The following is a 12,494-nucleotide window of genomic DNA, read 5'->3' as shown; positions in this document are numbered from 1 at the left end:
AGCCATTAACGGGCTTGCTGTGGCCGTGGGAAATTCTGTCTCCGCTTCCCTGTATGCTGACGACTTCTGCCTTTACTACAGCTCTACTGGCATTGCAGCTGTTGAACGTCAGCTACAGGGCGCTATCCGTAAGGCGCAGTCTTGGGCTGTAGCGCATGGGTTTCAGTTTTCGGCAGCCAAGACCCGCGTTATGCATTTCTGCCGGCGCCGAACAGTCCATCCTGAGCCGCGGCTTTATCTTGCCAACGAACTCCTTGCTGTGGTGGAGACCCACAGGTTTTTGGGGGTGGTTTTCGATGCCCGGTTGACTTGGCTGCCTCATATCCGGCAGCTGAAACAGACGTGTTGGCGGCATCTAAACGCTCTGAGATGCTTGAGCCACACCCGCTGGGGCGCCGACCGCTCTACCCTGTTGCGGCTCTACCAGGCGTTAATCCAGTCCCGTCTGGATTATGGGAGCCTGGCTTATGGCTCAGCATCCCCATCTGCGTTACGGGTGCTGGACCCAATTCTCCACAGCGGGATACGCCTTGCCACTGGTGCTTTCCGCACCAGCCCTGTGGACAGTGTACTAGTGGAGGCAGGTGTACCTCCACTGCGGGTACGATGCCAACAATCACTGGCTGCTTATGCTGCCCATGTTTTTAGTTTGCCCGGGCATCCAAATTACCGTGTCCTGTTCCCGCAGTCGGTCGTCCATCTGCCGGACCGTCGGCCCCGGTCGGGTTGTTCGATCGCCGTACGCGTCAAGGAGCTTCTCTGCGGGCTTGGGTTTTTCCCTGTTCCGCCTCCTTTCCAGGCGCCTCTGCGTACACCCCCGTGGTGTGTTGCTCGACTTGGCACAGGGCTCGACGGACTCGGTCCCTCCAGAGGCCTTCCGCCGCCGCTTTTATTCCATCCTTGCCACGTATCAGGGCTCTGGAATTGTTTACACCGACGGTTCGATGGTTGCTGGTCGTGTCGGGTATGCGCTAACTCTAGGGGACCATTCCGAACAACTGTCCTTGGCGGCTGGCTGCAGCGTTTACACTGCTGAGCTAGTAGCCATCTTTCGAGCCCTAGAGTATATCCGCTCCTGCTCAGGTGAGTCCTTCGTGATCTGTAGCGATTCCCTGAGCGGTTTACGAGCTCTCGACCAGTGTTTTCCTCGTTCTCGTCTGGTGATGGCTATCCATGAGTCCCTGCATACTCTTGCGCGTTGCGGTCGCTCTGTGGTCTTTGTGTGGACCCCCGGTCATGTCGGTATCCTGGGCAATGACCATGTTGACCGCCTGGCGAAAGCGGCCACGTGTAAACCGTCTCTGGATGTTGGCCTCCCAGAGACTGATTTGCAGGCAGTCCTCCGCCGAAAAGTTTTTGCGCTTTGGGACGCTGAATGGCGCGATCCGATTACACCCAATAAACTCCGTGCCATTAAGGAGACGACGACTGTGTGGCGGTCATCCATGCGAGCCAACCGCAGGGACTCCGTCGTCCTTTGTCGGCTCCGCATTGGCCACTCCCGGCTAACACACAGTTATTTACTGCGCCGGGAGGACCCTCCTCTATGTTGCTGTGGGGCGGCTTTGACAGTGGCCCACATTTTGCTGGCCTGCCCCCTTTTAGCTGTGGTCAGGCAGACATTTGCGCTGCCTGATGCGCTCCCTGCCCTTTTGACAGACGACTCCACTATGGCTGACTTAGTTTTACGTTTTATTCGGGCAGGGGGATTTTATCATTTAATCTGAGTGTTTCTGTTTTATTTTATTGTTTTGTGTTGATTCTGGCCTTTGGCCTCTGCTTTTCAACAGATTTTTTTTTTTTTTTTTTTTTTTTTTTTTTTTTTTTTTTTTTTTTTTTTTTTTTTTTATGTGTTTCTAAGTGGTTGGCTTTTCCTTTTTTATTTCTATGGTCGGCCAACCACCGTCACACTCTGTGTGGTTTTAGTTCGTTTTGTCTTGTCCTTGTCTCAGTTTCTCTTGTGATCTCTTCTGTTCCTTTTTTATTCTCTGTGGGTGTTCTTTGTCTTTGGAAAAAGGGACCGATGACCATAGCAGTCTGGTCCCTTTACTCCCCCCCAAACCAACCAACCAACCAACCAACCACTACCTACTCCAGTCTGGCCACAAACATCTCACCTATCCCATTAAAGGCAGGGCTACCTGTGAAACGAGTCATGTAATCTCCAAGGTAAACTGCAACCACTGTGCTGCATTCTTTGTGGGCATGACAACCAACAACCTGTCTGCCCACGTGAATGGCCACTGACAAGCTGTTGCCAAGAAATAAGTGGACCACTTGTTTGTTATGAGTATTTGTATCTCCCACATCTGACATCATTCAGCCTGCAAATATAGACTTAGACACTTCAGCAATTCTGTGATATGCTCTTCCCAACAGAATTTATTATAGAGTTGTAATCCCAAAAATTTAACACTGTCAACGTCTTCTATCTGCATGTCATCATATGGTACACATATGCTGGAAGGAAATCTCTTACAGGTTCTGAACTGCATATAGTGGGTCTTTCCAAAAAAGACAGTGAATTAGCTTTAAGCCATTTATTAATGTCAGGTAGTTTGATAAGCAGCCATATTGCAATGTTCAAATATTTTGCAAACAAAACAATCTTAGCATCTGTCAATGCAACAGGCAAGAGGTCATTAATGTACACAAGAAAAAGTGTGAACTCAAGATGGAACTTCGAGGAACAGTACATGTAATTAATTCCCAATTTGAAGAAGACTGATTGTGTACTCCACAGATATTTCATGACAACACCCTGTGTTTCCTGTTAGTTAGATAGGACTCAAACCCTTTTGCAGCACTGCCAATGACACTGTAATGTTCTAATTTACATAAGAGAATTCTGTGATTCACATAGTCAAAGGCTTTTGACAGGTCACAGAAAATGCCGGTAGCTTCTGGTTTATTATCTGTTGAATTAAGTATATTTTCACTGTATATGTAAATAACCTTATCTATATCAGTATCCTTGGGCTTACTGGCCTACCTGCCACAAAAAGTTCACTTCTGCTCTCTGTTAAAGATGCTGAGGCCTCGAGCAGTTCAATTACAGACAATCACCTACCAGTGAGTTGAAGGGTATTTTGTTCTGGCAATGCTGTGCCAGGCAGCCATTGTAATCCATGAACACTCAACCATCACTGCAACTGATCAGAGGCACATCCAAAGCTCACCACCTTGCTTGATGGCACTTCAGATACCTTCAGGAGAATTGAAATCACTTGACATAAAGGTCATACAAATGGATCCACATGACCAGACAGTGTGTTCCTTTGCCAGCACCCAGTGAGTTGGCACAGTAGTAGGAAATTGGGCTCATATTTCAGAGGATGGTAGCTCAAATCTCATCCAGCCATAAAGATTTTTGGGTTTTCTATGATTTCTTTAAATTTCTTAAAGTGAATTAAAGGATGGTTACCTCAAAAGGCCATGACCAATTTCCTACCCTGTCCTTATCTAATCAGAGGTTGTGATCCATTTCTAATGACCTTGTCTTCAAAGGGGCATTAAACACTTTTTTTTGAGTTCTTTTATCTTCCTTGTATGAGAGACAATGACAAGCATTTCATCCCTTGTAAACATCCTGCGTACCTGAATATTTCCACCATCTGCCTGAATATTGGCCATTAAAAAGTGATACACAAAGCATTGTGTTGCTCTCAAGTTACTCATACCCTACCATTGGCTTTTACCAACATGTAACAGAAGTAATAACTGGTGTTCCCCAAGGAAGTGTTACAGGCCCTCTATTGTTCCTGATCTATATTAATGACATATGAGTCAATCTGAGTAGCTGTCTTAGATTGTTTGCAGATGATGCTGTCATTTACCATCTTGTAAAGTCATCAGGTGATCAAAAAGACTTGCAAAATGATTTAGATAAAGTATCTGTATGGTGCAAAAAGTGGCAATTGACCCTGAATAAGGAAAAGTGTGAAGTTATTCACATGAGTACTAAAAGAAATCAGCTAAATTTCAATTGCGCAATAAGCCACACAAATCTGGAGGCTGTAAATTCAACTAAATACTTAGGGAATAAATTTACAAATAACCTAAATTGGAACGATCACACAGATAATATTGTGGGTAGATCAAACCAAAGACTGCGATTCATCGGCAGAACACTTAGAAGGTGCAATAGGTCTACTAAAGAGACTGCTTATACCACACTTGTCCACCCTATTCTGGAGTATTGCTGTAAAGTGTGGGATCCGCATTAGGTGGGACTGATGGATGACTTCAAAAAAGAAGGGCAGCTTGTTTTGTATTATTGTGAAATAGGTGAGATAGTGTCACAGACATAATACGTAAATTGGAGTGACAATCATTAAAACAAAGGTGTTTTTCGTTGCGATGGGATCTTCTCATGAAATTTCAATCACCAGTTTTCTCCTCTGATTGTGAAAACATTCTGTTGACACCCACCTACATAGGGAGAAATGATCATCAGGATAAAATAAGAGAAAACAGGACTTGCATAGAAAAATTTAAGTGCTCGTTTTTACCGCGTGCCAGTAGAAAGACAGCTTGAAGATAGTTCATTGAACCCTCTGCCATGCACTTTCTTGTGAATAGCAGAGTAATCACATAGATGTAGATGTATCAGTCCAGGGAACCTTTTTCCTGTGTCCTGGTCCAGTGTCAGTGTGACCTGCAACATACAGACCCACACATCTCATAGGCTTCTTTCTATTCCTGCCGTCTACACTCTTGATTTGATCCCCCTGCGGGTTCGGGGGCAAGAATAGGCCCGCGGTATTCCTGCCTGTCGTAAGAGGCGACTAAAAGGAGTCTCAAATGTTTTGGCCTTAATGTGATGGTCCCCCTTGGGGTTTGACCTCCATTTTTCAAAATTCTACAGAAGTACGAGCCTTTTGGGGAAGGACACCTTACATGGTGTACCACTGGTCCTAAGTGCACTAAGACCTTGGCACTCAGCATTGCACCGGCGTTGTCACCATACCCATTATTCCTCAAATTGGGCCTAAACGCCTGATGGGTTGTCCAAGTTACGCCCATAGTGCATCTCCATCTGCACCAGCGATCATGATGGACTTTCCATGGCACCAGAAATCCAGCACGGTAGCCAGCCCGTTGTGGTGGGGTCGTCATGTACCCTCTAGGTTGTAGCCCCCTGACAACACAGGGATCGTACTGCCGATACCTGAGCTGCACCCTCCCCACGTTGGCCAAGGAGTAGATGCCCGTCTCCTTGGGGCATCAGGACTCCCGGCAATGGTCATCCTGCCAGGTAGCCCTTGCTGCGGCTGGGTGGCGCCCGTGGGGAGAGCCCCTGGTCGGAGTGGGTGGTATCGGGGTGGACGTTTCGCACATGAAACGTCAACACGTATCAGGTCGCTCTGCGGCCGAGTCTTCCAAAAGAAAAGGTACCGTTTCTAGTTCTGGTTCTCCTGCCCTTTCCCCCTTGGCCACTCCATGGGAGGAGGGACAGGCCGGCCGGCTTGGGGCGAAGTACTTCCCCCGCTATTTGGTCTGTTCTCGAACAGATGGGGGGACGTTCGCCACCTCCAAGCCCATGTTCTTTGTTCAACACATTGAGGACGTCTTCGGGGAAATCGAGGCTCTCAGCAAGATGCGATCAGGGTCCATTCTTATCAAGACCACCTCTGCCACACAATCGGCGGCACTCCAGGCGTGCGACCGCCTAGGGGACATCCCAGTCTCCATTGTCCCACATCTGGCACTAAATAGGACGCAGGGGGTTATTTTTCATCGTGACCTCCTGCTACAATCTGATGAGGAGCTCAGGGCCAACCTGGAGCGCCGCGGCGTGCATTTCGTCCGGCGAGTCCAGCGCGGCCCCAAAGACCGTCGCATCGACACCGGGGCCTTTATCCTCGCCTTCGAGGGGGACGTTCTCCCGGAGAAGGTAAAGGTGATGTGCTACCGGTGCGACGTGCGACCTTACGTCCCGCCTCCTATGCGCTGTTTTAGGTGTTTGCGCTTTGGGCACATGTCGTCCCGGTGTGAGGCTGAGCCCCTTTGTGGCGACTGTGGACGTCCTCTTCGTGAGGAACATACTTGCACCCCACCACCTCGGTGCCCTAATTGTCCTGGCGTCCACTCGCCTAGGTCCCCAGACTGCCCCGCCTATCAGAAGGAGAAAAAGATACAAGAAATCAAAACTTTGGATCGGCTCTCTTATTCTGAGGCCAGGAAGAAGTATGACCGCCTTCATCCCGTGTCACTGGCCACTTCGTTTGCCTCAGTAGTGTCCACTCCTTCTGCTGTATCCTCACCTCTATCCTGTCCCCCCTCCGCCTCCTCTGCCCGTCAGGGGGCTCTGCCTCCGCCTCCCAAATCCCTCCCTTCCAACTCCTCCTCCCCCCCCCTGCCCCAGGGGCCACCCTTCCTCCTCCTCCTCCCCCCACGCCACCTGAGAAGCGATCCTCTTCTCAGGCGTCCATCGGGGAAACGTTCCGGACCCCAGCTTCCGAGGTCCGGCGTTCCAAAACAGACCCCGCGCGTGAGGTCCTTCTTCGGGTCCAGCCCACCATCCCTGTGCCTCCTCGGCCTTCCAAGAAGGCCTCCAAGAAGAAATCTCTTTCCCCCTCTCCACCCCGGCGCGTTTCATCTGACGCTTCATCCGTGAGTCGCTGCTCCCGGCCGTCCTCAGTTTCGCCGGGACGCTCTGCTGCCAGGCGTTCCGCCGGCCTTTTGTCGGCAAATGATGCGGCCCCTCCTACACAATCAGGGACAGTGGCCGCAGCTGGCGATGAGTCGATGGAACCGGATCCGCCTGCCGTCAGTTGTAGCGTTGTTGCCTCGCAACCTGGCCCTCCGCGGCCATCGAGGTGAACAGTTCTTCCCCGTCTCGTTCCCCCAACTTTTTGACTAGCAATGGCGTTGTTTCATTGGAACATAAGAGGTATTCGATCTAATCGGGAGGAATTACAACTGCTCCTCCGCCTGCACTGTCCGCTTGTCCTTGGTCTCCAGGAAACCAAGTTGCGCCCGACTGACCGTATTGCCTTTTCCCACTATACCTCGGAGCGGTATGACCTCGCCCCTGTGGACGGTATCCCAGCTCATGGTGGGGTCGTGTTGCTCGTTCGGGACGATGTCTATTACCATCCCATCCCATTGACCACCCCACTCCAAGCAATAGCTATCCGCATTACTCTTTCTGCTTTTACTTTTTCAGTTTGTACCGTCTACACTCCACCGTCATCTGCTGTAAGTCGGGCTGACATGATGCACCTGATCGATCAGCTTCCCCCGCCGTTCTTATTGTTTGGCGACTTCAATGCCCATCATCCCCTTTGGGGCTCTCCTGCATCCTGTCAAAGAGGCTCACTCTTGGCGGATGTCTTCAACCATCTCAATCTTGTCTGGCTCAATACCGGCGCCCCGACTTTCCTCTCGGACTCTACTCATACCTACTCCCACTTGGACCTCTCGATCTGTTCTACCACTCTTGCCCGTCGGTTCGAGTGGTATGTCCTTTCTGAAACCTATTCGAGCGACCACTTCCCCTGTGTCGTTCGTCTCCTGCACCACACCCCATCCCCACGTCCTTCGCGCTGGAACATACTGAAAGCTGACTGGGGACTTTACTCCTCCCTGGCGACCTTTCTGGACCGCGATTTTCCCAGTTGTGACAGTCAGGTCGAATACCTCACGGCTGTTATTATCCATGCTGCCGAACGTTCCATACCTCGTACTACTTCTTCTTCACGTCGCGTTTCCGTCCCCTGGTGGAACGAGGCTTGTAGGGACGCTATCCGTGCTCGACGATGTGCTTCACGCACCTTTCGCCGCCATCCTACGTTGGCGAATTGTATTGAATACAAACGACTCCGAGCGCAATGCCGTAGAGTCATCAAAGACAGCAAAAAAGCTTGCTGGGCCTCTTTCACGAGCTCCTTTACCAGTTTTACTCCCTCTTCCGTTGTTTGGGGTAGCCTGCGCCGGCTGTCGGGCATTAAGGCCCACTCCTCAGTACCTGGCCTGACCTCAGGTAATGAGGTCCTTGTTGATCCTGTGGCTGTCTCCAACGCCTTTGGCCGCTTTTTCGCGGAGGTTTCAAGCTCCGCCCATTACCATCCTGCCTTCCTTCCCAGGAAAGAGGCAGACGAGGCTCGGCGACCTTCCTTCCACTCGCTGAATCTGGAAACTTACAATGCCCCCTTTACTATGCGGGAACTCGAACGTGCGCTTGCACTGTCCCGGTCCTCTGCTCCGGGGCCAGATGCCATTCACGTTCAGATGCTGGCACACCTTTCTCCGGCGGGCAAAAGCTTCCTTCTTCGTACCTACAATCGCGTCTGGACCGAAGGTCAGGTCCCCATGCGTTGGCGTGACGCCGTTGTTGTTCCTATACCCAAACCCGGGAAGGATAGACACCTTCCTTCTAGTTACCGCCCCATTTCTCTTACAAGCTGTGTCTGTAAGGTGATGGAGCGCATGGTTAATGCTCGGTTAGTTTGGATTCTTGAATCTTGACGACTACTTACTAATGTCCAATGCGGCTTTCGTTGCCGCCGCTCCGCTGTTGACCACCTTGTGACCTTGTCGACATTCATCATGAACAACTTTTTGCGAAGGCTCCAAACGGTAGCCGTGTTCTTCGACTTGGAGAAGGCTTATGATACCTGTTGGAGAGGAGGTATCCTCCGCACTATGCACAAGTGGGGCCTACGCGGTCGTCTGCCCCTTTTTATTGATTCCTTTTTAACGGATCGAAAGTTTAGGGTACGTGTGGGTTCCGTATTGTCCGAAGTCTTCCTCCAGGAGAACGGAGTGCCTCAGGGCTCTGTCTTGAGCGTAGCCCTTTTTGCCATTGCGATCAATCCAATTATGGATTGCATTCCACCTAATGGCTCAGGCTCTCTCTTTGTCGATGACTTCGCGATCTACTGCAGTGCCCAGAGAACATGCCTCCTGGAGCGCTGCCTCCAGCGTTGTCTAGACAGCCTCTACTCATGGAGCGTGGCAAATGGCTTCCGGTTCTCTGAAGAGAAAACGGTTTGTATCAACTTTTGGCGATATAAAGCGTTCCTTCCGCCATCCTTACATCTCGGTCCCGTTGTTCTCCCATTCGTGGACACAACTAAGTTTCTAGGGCTCACGTTGGACCGGAAACTGTGTTGGTCTCCACATGTCTCTTATTTGGCGGCCCGTTGTACACGTTCCCTTAATGTCCTCAGAGTTCTTAGCGGTTCATCTTGGGGAGCGGATCGCACTGTCCTGCTTCGCTTGTATCGGTCCATAGTCCGATCGAAGCTGGATTGTGGGAGCTTCGTCTACTCGTCTGCTCGGCCATCCCTCTTACGCCGGCTCAACTCCATCCACCATCGGGGGATACGTCTTGCGACCGGAGCCTTCTACACTAGTCCTGTCGAGAGTCTTTACGCTGAAGCTGCCGAGTTACCATTGACCTACCGGCGCGACATACTGCTGTGTCGGTATGCCTGCCGGCTGTTGTCTATGCCCGAACACCCCTCTTACAAGTCCTTCTTCGCCGATTCTCTCGACCGTCAGTACGGGTTGTATGTGTCTGCCCTGCTGCCCCCCGGAGTCCGCTTCCGTCGCCTGCTTCGACAATTGGATTTTTCCCTCCCTACCACCTTCAGAGAGGGTGAGAGCCCGACACCACCTTGGCTCCAGGCTCCGGTTCGTATTTATCTCGACCTCAGCTCACTCCCGAAGGAGGGTACTCCGGCTGCAGTGTATTGCTCATGGTTTGTCGAACTTCGTGCTCGACTTGCTGGTCACACCTTTATTTACACCGATGGCTCCAAAACTGATGATGGTGTCGGCTGTGCCTTTGTCGTCGGGACCGCCACCTTTAAATACCGGCTCCTTGACCAATGTTCCAGCTTTACGGCCGAGCTTTTTGCTCTCCATCAGGCCATTCAGTATGCCCGCCGCCACCGCCATTCATCGTATGTCCTCTGCACTGACTCACTCAGTGCTCTTCAGAGCCTTGGGGCTCCCTATCCGGTCCATCCCTTGATTCAACGAATACAGCAGTCCCTCCATTGTTTCGCTGATAACGGCGGTTCTGTCAGCTTTCTGTGGGTCCCCGGACATGTAGGAGTGCCTGGGAATGAGGCTGCGGATGCTGCAGCCAAGGCTGCAGTCCTCCAGCCTCGGCCAGCCTCCCATTGTGTCCCGTCATCTGACGTTTGTGGGGATGTATGTAAGAGGCTTGTGTCCTTGTGGTGGGATGCTTGGTCATCCCTCCAAGGAAACAAGCTCCAGGCAGTAAAACCGCTCCCAACTGCTTGGACAACTTCCTCCCGACCATCTCGGCGCGAGGAGGTCCTTCTGATCAGGTTGCGGATTGGGCATTGCCGGTTTAGCCACCGCTACCTGCTCTCTGGTGACCCAGCCCCGCAGTGCCCTTGTGGTCAGGCATTAACGGTGCGCCATGTTTTATTGTCGTGTCCCCGTTTTAGTCAATTTCGTGTTGTCCTGTCCCTGCCATCTACCTTACCGGATGTTTTAGCTGATGACGCTCGAGCAGCTGCTCGTCTTCTGCGTTTTATAACTTTAACTGGCTTGACCAAAGACATTTAACCTTTTTACTTATTTCATCTGCATCTTTGTCAGGTCCTTTTGATGTCCCCCCATCCCCTTGAGTTTTAGCAGGTTCCTTGTGCTCTAACACCAGTGACTGGGCGCTAATGACCTCAGCAGTTGAGCGCCCTTAAACCCTACCAAAAAAAAAAAAAAAAAAAAAAAAAAAAAAAAAAAAAAAAAAAAAAAAAAAAAAAAAAAAAAAAAGCTCTTGATTTGACATGCAGATTATCCTCTGCTGAATATTCAGTCACCAGGCATTATTTCTGATACTATTTGTTTAATGCAGATTCCAACAGAGTACCTTAATGTTAAGTATTAACAGTCTCTAATTGAGCAACATGTACCCTATCAAATAGTGTCTAACCCTGCTATTTATTGAAAAAGTATGGAACCTTCTATGCTTCTTCAGTTGTAATGAGACAGTGGTAATGTGAAACACTCATTTCTGGGTTTATGACTGACAACAGAAATAAAGAATTAGACCGTTAAAAAAGTTACCTGATCTGGACACTACTTTGATGTGGCCCAGAAAAAGACACATTAATCGTATTCCAAGGTTCTTGCATTATTGCAGGTATTCCAGATTTGTAAGAGTTCTCAGTACACATTTTGCTCTATAAGATGGTAAGACTGTTTCCTTAAATATTTCTGATGTCAAAATATTGTTAAATTTCTTGTGTTAATTTAGACACTGCTTATGAATTTCATGCAACAGAAATTAAGCTCAACAGCCAAATCTTGTTCCAAATTTTGTTCCCTTATTATTTTGGTTAAATAAATTTCACATCCTATGAACCTGGTCCATGTGTTACATCTGTTGGTTTTCAGGATGTTGTGACTTGGGCATCACAGTTGGTGCTGGCACTCTACCACATCCACTCACTCAACGTCCTGCACCGTGACATCACATCCAGCAATATACTGCTAACTGCAAATCACAGGTGCCTCAAGATTGGTGACTTTGGCATTTCGAAGATTCTTGCCAGGTATTCTGACAAGTCTCTTCCTAATCCACAACCTTTTTTACAAATCTGATTATTGATAACAATGAAGGTTATCTGTTTCTTCCTGGAGATTTGTAATAATAGGTAGAAAGTTAATTGTAAAATCTGTACATTTTAGCAGAAAAATCTAGTTATATACACTTTTAATTCACTTTCTCAGTAAAATCTCTCTTAGTCATGTACGCTTTTGTTATACATGAGAGAGCAATTGAATTAAAGACAGCTGCCAAGAAATGTCATCCTGATGAGGTTATACTCAACAACTGAGCTAGGTTAATAATTGGCTCCTTTTACCAACTTCCCGACTCAGCAGTATTAGTGGCAGAACAACTGAGAGAAAATCTGGAATACATTTCACATAAATTTACTCAGCATGTTATAGTCTTAAGTGGAGATTTCAATTTACCAGATATAGACTGGGACACTCAGATGTTTAGGACAGGTGATAGGGACAGAGAATCGAGTGACATTATACTGAGTGCACTATGCGAAAATTACCTCGAGCAATTAAACAGAGAACCGACTCATGGAGATAACATCTTGGACCTACTGATAACAGACCCGAACTTTTCGACACTCTAAGCGCAGAACAGGGAATCAGTGATCATAAGGCCGTTGCAGCATCCCTGAATATGGAAGTAAAGAGGAATATAAAAAAGGGAGGAATGTTTATCTGTTTAGCAAGAGTAAAAGGAGGCAGATTTCAGACTACTTAACAGATCAAAACGAAAATTTCTGTTCCGACACTGACAATGTTAAGTGTTTATGGAAAAAGTTCAAGGCAATCGTAAAATGCGTTTCAGACAGGTGCGTGCCAAGTAAAACTGTGAGGGATGGGAAAAAACCCACCATGCTTCAACAATAAAGTTAGGAAACTACTGCGAAAGCAAAGAGAGCTTCACTGCATGTTTAAACACAGCCAAAACCTCTCAGACA

At 48.9% G+C, this 12,494-nt stretch overlaps 1 protein-coding gene across 2 annotated transcripts in view; it reads left to right on the top strand.

Moving 5' to 3' along the window:
* The window catches only part of LOC124624220 (serine/threonine-protein kinase Nek8-like), a 183,090-nt gene that overhangs the window by 118,959 nt on the left and 51,637 nt on the right, over positions 1-12,494 (top strand). The window contains exon 4 of one of the 2 annotated variants that reach the window (XM_047149094.1): positions 11,383-11,495. In XM_047149094.1, coding sequence (XP_047005050.1) covers positions 11,383-11,495 — 113 coding nt within the window. Of the gene's footprint in view, positions 1-11,382; positions 11,541-12,494 lie in introns of both variants that reach the window. The other variant, XM_047149093.1, reaches the window with a different exon arrangement.

The sequence above is a fragment of the Schistocerca americana genome, chromosome 1 (assembly GCF_021461395.2).
Source record: "Schistocerca americana isolate TAMUIC-IGC-003095 chromosome 1, iqSchAmer2.1, whole genome shotgun sequence".
Taxonomy (NCBI): Eukaryota; Metazoa; Arthropoda; class Insecta; order Orthoptera; family Acrididae; genus Schistocerca; species Schistocerca americana.
The sequence above is the reverse complement of the archived record's forward strand: the minus strand, read 5'-3'. Positions and strand labels throughout refer to the sequence as shown.